The following is a 14,795-nucleotide window of genomic DNA, read 5'->3' as shown; positions in this document are numbered from 1 at the left end:
AGAATTTAAATTCAGCTTGTTTTCAGAGTATAAATTTTCAATGACCTTTTCCCCATTATGCTGACTGAGTCAAAAGATACTATTAAATAATTTAAAGAGGTAGCATGGCAGAGTATATAGAAGACTGGTTGTAGAGCCATGAAGACCTGGGTTCAAGTTCTGACTCAGATTCTCTGTAACATACAGGCTCTGTGAAGAATGCTAAGCTCTTAGTGTACTAAACTGCTCTCTGACATTAATGCTGAAGATATGTTAATAAGCATTCAGATTGGCAAAGAGACTTGTCACATCAGACACTTAGTGATTTAGAAAAAAGAAGAAAAAAGAAAGGAGGAAGGAAGAGATGGAGGAAAGAAGGAAAAGAGAGAGAGATGAAGGATGGAAGAAATGAAAAAAGGAAGGAAGGAAAGAAGGAAAAAAATGAAATAAAATAAGGAAAGAAAGAAGGAAATATTTAAATGCAAAATCCCCCAAATAAAAAAATAAAAGACTTTTTAAAAACAATGACTGATTTAAGTCCTTTGTTTGCAATTGGAATCCTAGTTCAGTTTCTAGTCATTTTCTCAAAGAGCAAACTTGTACACTGTACAAATATGCCTAGAACTGCATCAGCCTATACTGAGAACAACCCAAGAGCATATCCAAGTGAATATACATACACATCTCAAAGAGGAAAATGAAGGCAGTAATGGGATCATTCCTGAACCAAATACTACAATGTGATAATGAAGTGGCTGTTGAGCTAAATATAACTAATGCAGGAAGTTGATTTATTAGTTTAAATGTATGTATATGCATGTATGTATGCATGTATATATACATACCTGTAGTATGTGAAAGTAGATATATATTCATATATATACATATATACATATATATATATATATATATAAAACATACATATATGTATGATTAATTGTTGTTCTTTCTCAAAAAAGAAGCAAAATGACATCACTATGTCAGGGTCAAGGTACATCTTGCTCAGTTGTGATTGATCAGACCAATATGGAGCTCAGAAGGTCCTATTACAGTTTGAGCCCAAATAGTCCACATATATGCACATATATATATAATATATATTATGTATATATGTATAAATATATCTATATCTATATATCAGAATGTGATTATTTCAGACTAAATCAGATACCTGATAACTTCATAAGAAGCTCTGATGCTGCTTTGACAGACATATCCCTCCTCAGCCCTTCCTGTGACTTCATCGTGTCCTCGGGGAGGCTAGGGGCTGACACTTCAGATCCCGGCATGAATACATAACTGGACTGAGGCAACGTCGAACTTAGAACTTCCTCATCCTTGGGCTCCTCTTTCACTTTCAGTGTAAGAGTCATGGGTTCCTTCTGATTTGCCGCTGTCAAAGAAAAGGAGGAAAGTAAAGCCAACAAGTAAACACATAAAAAGGAAATCCTAGAACTGAATGGGTTGCAGAAAGTCTAAACATAGAGCAGTGAGGAACATTTGTTCAGGCACAAATAGATGAAACATTCCATTAATGAAGAGAAGTGAGGAGTGAGAGTGTTTTTTCATTCTTTGCTGATTTCCTAATTCCAGAAGTGTTGCCCACTCAAAACATATAGAAAAATTCTCTTTGGGACTCCAAATGGCTTCTTTCCTATGTATGCTATTAGACTTCCTTCTGGCTCTAACAGTCTAAATCTAGAAGTCAAAGACCATGTAGACAATAGTCCACACAAGCTGTTGTCTGCCTTAAAACATCTTAATGTATTAATGAAGAAGCATTACTACCAGCTACAAAGGGGAGGAGGGTAGTGACAGGATAGAATGATGAATAAATTAGCCAAACAGAAAAGGCAAAAGAAAACATTGTCTTTCTAAATCAGCAATAGGTCATACAGAATATGAACTGTTCTTCCAGAAGTCATGTTGGGATCTATTTCTCTGACTTGGGCCACTTTGTAGACAATAAAGATTTTCAAGATATTTGGCTAGGAAAAGTCTCATTACTCAAATGTATAGCCATTTCCCAACTGATAAATAGCCATGGAATAAGAATTGGCAGTTTTCAGAAGAAGAAACCAAAGCCATCAAATGCTGTAAAAGTATATATCATTATTGCTTAAAGAAATGCAACTTAACACAACTCTGAGGTATCACCTCACATTATCACCCTGTTGGCAAACATGACAGAAAAAGAAAATGACAAATAATAGATAAGTTGTGGAAGTATAGAATCACTAATTCACTGTTGATGGATTTATGAACTGGTCCAACCATTCTGGAGAACAATTTGGAATGATTCATACCCAGCAATACCCCACCAGATCTGAACACCAAAGAAATCAAAGAAAAGAGGATAAGATTTATATGAACAAATGAATTTACAGCAACTCTTTTTATTGTGTCAAAGAATTAGAGACTGATAGGATGTATATCAATTGAGGAATGGCTAAACAAATTGTGGTATTATGTTTGTCAGAATGTATACTATTGTGCTATAAAAAATGATGAGCAGGATGGCATCAGAAAAAACCAAGAAGACTTACATGAACTTTCACAAAGTGAAATGAGAAGAACCAGGAAAAGAACAAAAGTAAGTGAATAACTGAATGTGGCTCTGTAGTGTCAGAAATTCACCAACAGTCAATCTCAAACAGATTTTTAAAAGGAAAAAAAGGGTGAACAGATGAAATGCTAACAAATCTCTTTTAAACCTCATAATATCACAATATTTTCTTTTTTTCTTTTTTAAAGCTTTTGCAAGGCAATGGGGTTAGGGTCATGCCCAAGGCCACATAGCTAGGTAATTATTAAGTGCCTGAGGCTGGATTTGAACTCAAGTACTCCTTACTCCAGGACTGTGCAACCCAGGCAGCCCAATATCACATTATTTTATGGTTGGAAGTGAGGAAGATCTGACATAATGAATGAAAGGCCAGACTTAGAATAAATCAGACTTGTATCTAAATCCTTATTCTGACAAATAATAACTGCAGGATCATGAGCAAATCATCTTTGTACCAAATCTTACTACCTAGGCAACTCCCTAAGAATCTAAATTAATGAGAAGTTATCAATCTACTTTAATTAGGGAGTTTTCGTACTGAGACATCATAGGTCTGAACCTCCCAATTCCATCCCAAACACTTAAAATAGCTGTCAGATAATGTAGAAGCGACCTAGTCTAACTTGTGAGCATAAATATCCTTGATGATATCCCTGATAAGTGGTCAATTAGTTCCTGCTTGACTGACCCCTTGCTACATCAAAGATCCTTAAAACATCCCTGATGAGTTTTTAACTTCAATAGGGCTTGGTTTATTTTATTTTTTGAGGAAGAGGATTTTGATTTATTAAGACTTTGTTAGTTCCTGGTAGAATATTATCTAAGAGTCCCATTCCAGTTTAACAAATTAAGTAAATCATAAAAATGTTTTTTTAAGTCAGAAAGGGAAACAAACCCCTTTCTCAACCCCTAAAGTCTAAAGACAGGTCTGCAAACTTCTCTTTCTAGTTCCCTCTCCCAGACTCCCAACACACAGGAACAGAATGAATGTTTGTTAACTATCTACTTCTTAAGACCAGAGTTTCATGAAATAAATTTATTATCCTGAATGAAATATGAGTAACAGATTTCCAATCCTCCTGCAGGCAAATTCTGAAGATAACCTGAAACAACCAATGTATCATAGCAAGGATCATTGCAAATTTGTGGGGATGCCACTCTGGACATGATCAAAACTTTCATGAGAGGATCTTTCAAGATTAAGTTTGAAGTTTTGCAATGATGGACAACATAGGACACAACTCAACTGTCTTTGAAGCAACCACATTTCCCATTAGGTTATATTACTGCTAAAAGAAAAGATGCCAAGGAGGATGTACAGGCAATAATGTTATCAGGGACAGGACTAGAGGGAGCAATGTGTCCACGGAGATCAATCCTATATCTCTCAGAGGGGAGTGTTCCTTTTGCAGTTACTTTCTTTCTTGGCATTTTTGTTTTTTTGTCATGTAAAACTTCCAGCCTTTGTCAAAGAAAGTAACAACAATAACAATAACAATAGCTGGCATTTATTATATACTTAGCATTTTTATTAATTCATTTGATCCTCATAAAAAACTGGGGATAAGGGGCTATAATGATCTCCATATGAGGAAACTGAGGCAAACAGAAATTAAGTGACTTACCCAAGGTCACACAGCTAATAAATGTCTATGGTCATATCTGAATTCAGGTCTTCCTGATTCTGTATCTGGAACTTCATCCACTGTGCTACATAGCTAACTGACTACTACAATTTAGTACAGCAAATAGGGGACTGAGTCCAATATTCAAAGAACTTGAAATTGAAACCCAATTCTGTTACGTACTTATTGGTGTGACATTGGGCAAATCACTCAACCTCTCTGGGCCTTAGTTTTCTCAACTGTAAATTCAGGATGCTGGACTAGATGGTCTCGAGCATTCATTCCTTCTAGCTATAAATTCCTTCTAGCTAAAGCCATTACTTGGGTGAAGCATGACACATTCTATCTTAGGTTTTCCTTCTAAAATGGGATCTAGAGCTGGAAAGAACCTCCCTGCTAAGTCAGTCTGTCAATCAACAAGAATTAAGTGTTTACTATGTGTTGGACTCTGTACTAAGGGCTAGAGATATAAAGCAAAAACAGTCCTTGCCTTTGAGCTTACATTCTACTGGGGAAGACAATATAGTATACAAGCAAGATACACACAATGTAGACGGCAGGCATCCAGTATACCCCCTTCATTTTAGAAATGAGGAAACAGAGGAATGTATTGCTCAAAAAAACCAAAGCTCATATTTGCCTCCAAACTCATTGTCTTAAAAGTCAATATACTTTTAACTTGAATAACCTGCTTTTCCTAGTTCCTTCAAACTTTAGTAGAATTCCAATGAGTTAACTCTTAAAGGTAGAATGAAAATGCTTAAAATGAATATGTACTTTTATACTGTCACTTTATCTCACTCTTGGGGAAAGGGGTGGAGAAGAATAGTGGGAATAGGGAAAAGATAATATGTAACTTCAAGTCTAAACTCTGCTGTTTACTAGCTAGGTGACTGGTTAGGTTTTCCTTCTATGACCTAAGAAAGCTAGCAGTCCCAGAAAAATCTTTATTTCTTGTCTTGCATTTCTAAAAGTCATTTAGAGTCATTATACAATTCTGAACCTCATTTTAAAAAACAATAAAATTAACATTTTCATTTTTCTAGTTTCTATAACAACTTGATGTGGAGGTAATGTGGTGGTAAGAGAAGATCAACACTGAAACCTCTCAAGAAAGGCAATTTGTTTTTGGTTTTTGTTTGTTTGCCATATTTACCTAAAATTGGAGGAAACAATTTGTATCTAAGTACAAATCTTAGTAGAAGTTGGAAGTGTTGTACATCTGGGGAAACACTTCAACAACTAGATTTTTTAACTACTTAGGTCACTGTCATCATCAATCAATCACCCAGCACTTACTGTGTTCTAAACACTGTGCTAACTGAAGGGAAAGAAAGTCAAAATAAAAGTAAAATTGATCCTGCAGGGGCAGCTAGGTGGCGCAGTGGATAGAGCACCGGCCCTGGAGTCAGGAAGACCTAAGTTCAAATCCGACCTTACACACTTAATAATTACCTAGCTGGGTGGCCTTGGGCAAGCCACTTAACTCCATTTGCCTTGCAAAAACCTAAAAAAAAAAACCGCTACTGCCCCCAAGGAACTAACATTCTAACAAGGTAGACAACATATAAAATCAGTCATACAAGATACATTTGGATAGATGTTGGATAACCTTAGAGAGGATGGGACTAGCACCTGGAAGGACCAGAAAAGGCTTGCTGATGGGAAAATGCTTGAGTTGAGTCTGAAAGCAAGCTGAGGATCCTAAAAGTTGGATTGAGTGAGAACACTCCAACCATAGGAAAATGGCCAGTGCAAAGTCATCAAGATGAGGAAATGGAGCTTTGTAGGCAAAACCTCCCAAGTAGACTGATAGCATTCCTTTAAAGACTACAATACCCAGAGGAGGAAGTTTCTTGGATAAGGTAATAGAACAAAACTGGTCAAATTGTAAATTTGGAAGGCAGGAAGTACCTGGTTTTCATTCTGATCTGTCAAAGAATCCCCAGGCATAAAACTAGCAACCTACAGAAGAATGTATCTCATGATATATCAAGGAAGCATGCTGGTGACTTTTATTTGTCCAGCCTTTTTGCATTTAATTCACAATTAAAAGACTAGATGGAAAGTATGAAAATGCACATCTGAAGGCTACCATGCCTGCAAATAGATCTCTAAGTGATCAGAAATATTTGTACTGACAGCAGCACTATGAAACCAACACTTTAAAATTAATGACATGATTGCATAATTGTCAGCATTTTATTATCCTAGTGTAAAAAAATTCAAAAATCCAGAGATGCATAAATATGTGAACTGAAGAGCAATTTTCTCTATTTTTTCAGAATTTATGGAAATAGCTATAGACTGTAGCTCACTGAAACCGAACATTTCATTTATTCTTACAAATAACCCCCTCCCAATTCTTTAAGATGGTTAAAGATTGGTTGATAAGAGCACCTTAGAGCAGCTGCTTTGAGCAATTCCAGAGAGGATGGGAGGGGAGAGGTGTTCTCTCTCATCAAGAGAGGTTCCATTTTGCCATCTTTCCCCTACTTACTGAGCCAGATCCTCACAGCATTGAAAGCATTCTCTGGTCATAAATTGGGAAAATCACTAAGGCAGAACTACCATCTTAAAGAATAAGAATCAACTTTTTAAAATTATGGGAAGTTGTGCTAAAATAACAGGAGAATAAAAAATGGTGTAAAAGTTGGGAAAGGGGTATGGAGGAGAAAAATATTCCTTTTTTTTCAATTCTAAGAGGCTAATTAGTTGTAATTAAGAGACAAATAGACCCTACTTGCTACCATTTGTCACACTGTCCCTGGACACCAAACTCTTTAAGCTCTCTGTGAGGAAATCCCTGTAAACCTTGTTGAAAAACTGTTCTTTTTGCTCAGATGTGGTTTTTTGATTCCATTACAAAGCAGATTCTAACACTGAAGGACTGAGCAAAGAAGTAATTCAATGCTAACTGAGCACAGATAAAAGCATTGGGGGATAGGGGGTGAAGTTGAGGGAGTTGGTAAGTTGGTTGCTAAGGTAACTTCTTCCTGAAGGAAATAATCATTGGGTGACTGCAAACTTTACTGAAAGGAGGAGGGAGAAATGGAATAAAAGAACTGTGGCATGATTTCTTTTTCTCTATTTTTTTTAATAATATTTCTGACCTGGACTAGGAAAGAGCAAGGAATAAGAAATGAAGGGAAGTCTTCCTTGAGATGAACAAAGTAATTCTCATTGAGAAGAAATACCTATTTAGAAAGAATTAAGTATGAAGTAACTGTTCTATCAATAGTTCTGTCCATCTGGTGTCAATAGATGGTGAAGACTCCTATCACTCAAACTGAAGGCAGTTTTTTTTTTAATTCTCCCATATTTTTTTTTAAGGGTAGGTCAAGAGCCAAAGACTTGTTCGACACTTGAATGTGGTTTTTAGATGACAGAAAGTAAAAGGTCTCTCAGAATAGAAAAGTAAATCAAGATTTAATTAAGATTGGTAAAAGTTAAACAATAAAAAACAAAAGTTCCTTTCAAGTTGTACCTAGTTTTTTAATTTCTTTAAAAATCTTGCTTCATATTGTATTTTTCTTTTACTGTATTTATAATAATTAATGTTTAGTTAGATAACATGTTATTTTGATTTAAAATTATGGAAAAACCTAAGAAGTTAAATAGAAAGCCTTATCTTTTCTCTTTTTTTTAAAAAAAATCTTGCCTTACATTGAATTTGTCCTTTACTGTATTTATAATAAATAATGAATGTTTAGTTAGATAACATGCTATTTTGATTTAAAATCATAGAAAACCTAAGAAGCTAAATCGAAAGCCTTATCTTTTTTCTTTCAATAATTCATAATTAGGGTCAATCTTACTTGGGGTGATGGGAGGAGGAGGGCATCTATGAAATAAAACCTATAACATTCCAGATCACCAATAGTAGTTATCAGATAGACAAACTGCCAAGAGACAATGTGACTTCATGAGGCTGGCCTTCCATTTTTCAGACTTACAAAATGAAGACAAGTACACTTTAAAGGCTTGGGGTGGGGTCTGTAAAATGATTTCTATCAGGGAAAAAAAAGGGGGGAGAGCTCAAAGAATATTTGAAGACCAGGGAGCAGACTAATGTGGCTGAAGTTGAAATTGCATGTTAGGAAATAGTGGAAAAGAAGTTGGATAGGGATGGATTGGATTAGAGATAGGCTCAAAAAAACCCCCAAAAGACAGGCAGAAGAGTCTGGACTTGATCCCTATAGTTTGGGGCAAGGAAATAACAATGATAAGACTTTCAGGTAGACATAATATGGTGGTAGTATACAAGATTGATTGAAGTGGGTCTTCCCATTCCAATTAAGGTGTGAAAGGATTACTAGCACAGTAGTGGGAGGAACAGTTGGTATGAATTTGAGATAGGATTTGCAGGGAAAAAAGTAATAGGATTTAGTGACTGACTGGGAGAAATGAATCAAAATTGAGCCTGAGTAAAAAGGAGAATGAATATTAAACAAAAGGTGGGGGTAGGGGTGAAGAGGAAATCAGAATTAAATTTTATTTTATTCTGCCTTTTTAAATTAAACACAGCTGAGGGGCAGCTAGGTGGCGTAGTGGATAAAGCACTGGCCCTGGAGTCAGAAGTACCCGGGTTCAAATCAGGTCTCAGACACTTAATAATTACCTAGGTGTGTGGCCTTGGGCAAGCCACTTAACCCCCCCGTTTGCCTTGCAAAAAAAAAAAACCTAAAAAAAATTAAACACAGCTAAGATAAATAATTATTTTTCCTTCTTTTAAGTCTACTTTTCTTATTTAACAGGCTCATCTCATTGTCAGATCATCTCAGGAGGGACCTCACACTTGTCTGCTCCTAAGAGGAAGTTTTCCTGATCCTCTATACCGCCCCCCCCCCATTATCTGATATCTCAGGACTAAATATACAAATTGCAGTCAAGGGTGATTTTTCTTTTATTTTTGCATTCCCATTGAAGCTAGGTGGCACAAAGATTAGATAAGTGGAAGTAAGGAAGATCTGAATTCAAGTCTGACCTCAGGCCCTTATTAGTTCCATAACCTTGAGCTAGTCACTTAATCTGTCTCAATTACTTCAACTGAAAAAGAGGAATAATAACAGCATCTGCCTTCTAGGGTTGTTGAGAGGATCAAATGGAATGTTTGTAAAGTGACTGGGAGAGAGTGGTTCTCCATAAATGCTGGCTCCTTCCTGCTCAGTGGCTTGCATGTTGTCTTGTATGCAGGAGGTATGAGAGGCAGTGGAAAGAAGGGATGGATTTAAAACCTGAGGAAATGGGAGTGTCATTTAATTTCTCTTCAACTCAGTTTTTTAACTATAAAATGAGGGGCTCATGTGAAATTCATTAGACGAACATCAAGGTCCTTTCATGTCTAACTCCATGATCAAAAGTGATTAATCATTTGAATTATAAGATATTTCTATTCAGAAAACATACAAATAACTTAAAGAAAGTCAACAGATATTTTAAATACCTCTCTGGGGAGAAGAAGCAGCAACCTCCAGTTCTTTGCTCTATATTGGTATTTGAATGGATGATTGTATTTTGGACCTCACCTAGGTAAAAAGGTCCCAGAGAAGGGGAACTATGTACTTTTAAGGTGAAGGGCTACCCATGCTTGCAACTTAGAAATGTACAGAGCACAGAGAAGTTAAGTGACCTATTCAGGGTCACACAGCCAGGATATAGCAAGACTCACACCCGGGTCTTCCTGATTCAGAGAGCAGTTGTAGGGACAAAGATAGATTGCCTGCTGGACAGGACACATTATTAGCAAAATCCCTAGTAGCCCTAAAAGCATCCATGATGTTCTGAACCAAACAATATCAAAGAGGGTGCCTGCAAAATCTGCCTGGCTTTGTAACAACAGACCAAACAGCCAGAGCCAGAGCTCTGTTTACATGTTCTGCTCCTCCTTTGCTCTGGGAGTCTGGGAAAGGTGACAAAGATTCCATTCAACTCAGGTGTATAACTCCCACTTCACTCTCTATTTTAATTACCTCTGGCCCTGTATGCCTCAGCTGAGAGCCTTCTTCTTTGTGTTTCCCACTGTACTAGTACAGGGCTGATGCTTACACATAGCTGATGCTTAGAAAATCTTTGTTCAGTGAATGAATGAAATGTAGTATGATGTCTGTTGGGCAACTATGATACACTTCCCTGTGGGGAAGACTAAGAGAATGTTATAAATTCCTATTTTTAGGATATTTCAAAGGAAACTTAAAGGATCATAGATTAATTAATTAATCAGAGATTATAAAAGCAGCTAGCTGGTACAGTGAGTATTGGACTTGGAGTCTGAAGATCTGAGTTCAAGTTCAGCCTCAGATATTTACTAGTACAGGGAACCTGGACAAGTCATTTAACTTCTTCCTTGCCTCAGTTTCCTTAATTGCATAGATGCCGGCCTATAGTAGGTGTTTAATAAATTGTTGTTTCTTTCTGTTCTTCCTAGAGTTGGAAAAGATTTCATTTTATAGATGAAGAAAATGAGGCCCAGACTAGTTAAGTGCTTTGCTCAGGGTCACAAAGCCACTAAGTGTCTCAATCCGAATTTGAACTCAGACCTTCCTGACTCTAAGCCCAGCACACTACAACATGTATACTACATCATGCCACCTACACTGATAAAGTCACTAAATGCATTTTCTCACATCTTTTAGCCCTGTCATCAGCAAATGGCTATTACAGAACAGCCTCCTTCAGGAGAGCTGATCCATAGAAAGCCAGAGCATTTCATTGGTCAGCCAGATAGTGAATATTGTTTAATGAACCCATGGTGACATGACCACAATTTTGTGGGGGTTCTCTCTCTCTCTCTCTCTCTCTCTCTCTCTCTCTCTCTCTCTCTCGCTCTCTCTCCCCTCTAACACCCAAACCAAAGAAAAACCAAGATACTGGTATAGCCATATGCAGATTGATACTATTTTAAACTTTGAATTTAGATGTCTTTGAATTCTAGAAGGAAGAAATTCAAATGAAAGATGTATGTTCCACTCAAAGATTTCTGCATGGAACAAATACATTCAAAAAGGCCCACTAACTCTGAGTAAAGCTATAGCTGTGTTTAAAATTTAGCTAAATAGTTAAATTTTCCATTCAAGCAAAAAAAAATCTAATTTCCCAGCACAAGTTGGAGGAGGTCTGTCTAGGCAGCATCTGGTCTGATTTTAGTGGACCACAAACTCAATGACTCAACAACGTAACATGGTTGGGGAAAAAAAACAACCCAACTAATGTGATATTTGACTCCTCCATCACATGAAACAGTGTCCAGCATAAGGAAGGTCACAAGACCAGGGCAGTGCTCTGCCCTACAGGGTTACACTACATCTGGATTATTGTGATCACTTGGAGATCCAGAATTTAAGGAAAGTATTAAGCAAGAGAGCAGTCAGGGAATGGCTACCAAGATGGCAAGACAGCTAAGGGTATGAGGTAATGCTACAGTGAGGAAGTCCTCATAACAGTCAGTGTGGAGAAGCAAAAAAAAAAAGTTTATGGTGGATATTACTGTTACCTTAAGGCATCTGAAGGGCTCTCTTGTCAAACAGGTAGTAGATCTGTTCTGTTGGCTCTAGAGCGCCAAACAAGGAACAATGGATAAAAGACACAGAGGGGCTAATTTAGGCAAGGCATCAGGAAAAACTTCCTAACATTCATGATATCCCAAAATGGAAAGGAATGCCTCAGAAGGCAAGTCCCCTGGAGCAAGCAGAGCTAAATAGCCAATTGTTGCATCTTGTATGGGTACAAATTGTATTAAAAAGTTTCTTATTTGCTTTCCAATTCTAAAATTCTCTAACCGCCATTTTGCCAAGTCCTCGTTTATTTTGGAGTTGGGTTATATTGTTATTCTTGTTTTAAGAGACCTGTGATTTTCTTACTCCCCAGAACAACCTGAGGTTGGGGCAGTAGGAGCTACATGACTAACCCAGGGACACAGGGGTTTTGGACTTGAACAAGGTCTTCTGATATCCAAGGGCAATACTTTATTCCATAATACTCTAATCATTTGCTTTGAAAACACCTTGTTGCGGTTGAGTAATCAAATGTTTGCCCAAAAGAAAAAAGCCATCTTCCCAAATTAAGAAGATTTGGGTTTTCATTTTGTCAAAAACACACAACCTGGAAGATTCATTTTTTTTTCTTTGTGCCACTTTCCAGATTTAAAATAGCTGAAATCATTTGTAGCTTTCATTTCAGAAAACTGGGAACTAAAAAGTCATTCCAGCCTGACAGTTAATGTGCCAAGATTCTGTCAACTGCAATGATACAATTTGGAGAGTGAGAATAAAATTTTATGTCTTGAAAAGCACAGTTAACAAAAAAAGAGAGATGATAGAAGGTTTTCCAAACACAGTTCTAAATTGACCTCTGGTGATGCACTCAACAATTAGGATGCATTTCTCTACATCTTTTGAACTTTAAAAGCTCTTGAAGCTTATGATGGACCTTATAGTATCTGACATTTTCCTGAAGTCCATCCATGTTCTTCGAGCGTGTCTGGCCCAAGTTCATGCTTCTTGTCCCCCTAGACTCACTTTCATATGCATCAGCCTCACTAGACATCGCCCTGGCCTCTCCTTCAGTTGGGGATAGGGGACAGAAAAAAGCAGAACTGAATACACTATACTGTAAGAGTAATGGAAATATATAGGGCTTAGAAAGTAGAGCTTCCATTGCACTATTGGTAAAAACAGCAAATGATTTGGCCCTAGAAAGCACTGAGATTGAAGAATGGAGATGGAAATCAAACCTATTGATGACATTTCAAGAATGATGTAGTTATGGAATATTCTAGGCTCAAAGATAGGTTGGGGAAATTTTCAAGCAAAATAGAGAAAATGAAGTCCATTTTCATACTCAAAGTTGGCCATATCTACCAAATATATTTTCCTATTTAATATCTTACTGTAGAGGAGAAAATAACTAGAAGCACAGAAAGATTTCTTCAGAGACTTCATTCACATGAATGCTATGAACTAGTAAAGAAAACATTGCTTTACAAGAAAGAGCAGAAGCGTTTGGGTAGCAAAAAACTATGGTAATGACTTGCTTTAAATCTAACCAGTCACTCACCTCAGGGAGAAGTCTCTTCCTACCTTGTCCTTGCTCTTGTGCTCCTAAGGTAGATTCCAGATGAAGTAGATGGGAAGACAGTGTTGAATTAGTAAGACAGGTCAAAAATCTCAAAGACTCCAACCCTTATTTCAAGCCAACAGTTCAATTTTCCCCAAACCTAGAGAACTGGGGGTGGGGGAAGGGCAGCAATGTGGTGCATCATCAATTCTAACAAACACCATTCCTCTTCCAAGGATGCAAGAAGATTAAAAGGAAAATAACTCCATGGGGGTCCAGTTGGAAGAAAGGGGAACTGATGCTGATATTCAGGGAAGGAATTTGTCTTGTCACTGAAGCTAAGAAATCTAAAAACATGGGAGTCTGGGATCAATTTGGAACAGCTTCCCATGGTGCAATTTTAACCTTATGTGCCATCATTAGGTGATTTTTTCTTTTTTGACTTCAGTTTACATCTGAGGAATAAGATTTCTGCTAATTACGAGAGATCCTCTCCCTTTGGTTCTGGGGTGCTCCTCCTCTCACACCCTTTTAATGGAACAAGTAGGTATCCGCATGTTTGAATTTGTCACTGTTTTCCACTGTGCACGGACAGTGGTCTGACTGGCACAGCCACTCACAGACTTCGGGCAAGCAAACAGCTGCACCCTATCGTCGCAGCAGGTGCACTGGGGGAGCCCAGCTGAAAATTCGGCAGGAGAACAATAGTGCCGTTATGAGGCCAAGAGATGGGGCCCCTGCAGAAGGAACAAGCAGTCTACTACTTCTGATGGCAGGAAGAGCTGAAGACTTGGGCGGTGAGCCAGGGAAATTTAGCCTCCCGGTCTGGGAAACAGACATTCACAGAAACTGCCAGGTACCACTCACTGCATTCCACACCTCAATCAAAGCCCTATCGGGAGGCAAAGCACCACCAACTATGTGGCTGGATGCAAATCCCTCCAGAAAAAACATATTCCTTTCCTTTTAAAGGAACACCACCTCCCCTGGGTAGCACTGCCACATTCACCAAGTTTCCATTTACATCCAAATATGCGCAAGAAAAAAAATATTACAGATGCATCTCACTCCCCCAGTGACTTTATAACATGTTGCTAGGTAACAGTGCATACAAGTCAGGTTCCTGGACCTCTAGAAAGTCACCATAAAAGAATTGCATGGGTCTTTTGCATAAATAGTGAGGATTTCTATCTGTTTTCTGGTGCCAATAGATCAGTGGCTGCCAAACTGTAAACAGCTCCTGGTCTGCTACTAATCAAACAACATTAGCACAGGATACGGAGGTTTGGTAACAGCTCTTCCCCTTCTCCTTCCCCTTGCCTCCTTCTCTTCTGACTTCATGGAGGCTGCTTCCCCTTCTGAATCTTGCCACTTAAGTCTATGCTCCAAGCAGCCATAACAAGCCCTCTTATCGGCTGTTGGCCCCAGCCGAGGTCTGGAGCCACTTATGGCATGACGTCGTGGAGCACCTCTTTGAGAAAAACATAGCTCAGCTCAGTCTGAGCATCACTATGCATCAGTTTTTCATTTCTAGGGATTAGGCCTCCCAAATATAACTCTGCCTTTCATGG

The 14,795-nt window shown here is 37.9% G+C and overlaps 1 protein-coding gene across 7 annotated transcripts in view; it reads right to left on the bottom strand.

Annotated features, from left to right (window-relative positions):
- Positions 1–14,795, bottom strand: part of ZNF827 (zinc finger protein 827) — a 249,568-nt gene that overhangs the window by 167,636 nt on the left and 67,137 nt on the right. For all 7 annotated transcript variants that reach the window (XM_074229196.1, XM_074229197.1, XM_074229198.1 and 4 more), the window contains one exon: positions 1,151–1,372. In XM_074229196.1, the coding sequence (XP_074085297.1) occupies positions 1,151–1,372 (222 nt within the window). The remainder of the gene's footprint in view (positions 1–1,150; positions 1,373–14,795) is intronic.

Source organism: Macrotis lagotis, chromosome 3 (genome assembly GCF_037893015.1).
Source record: "Macrotis lagotis isolate mMagLag1 chromosome 3, bilby.v1.9.chrom.fasta, whole genome shotgun sequence".
In the NCBI taxonomy this organism is placed as follows: domain Eukaryota; kingdom Metazoa; phylum Chordata; class Mammalia; order Peramelemorphia; family Peramelidae; genus Macrotis; species Macrotis lagotis.
This window is presented reverse-complemented; position numbering and strand designations above follow the sequence as displayed.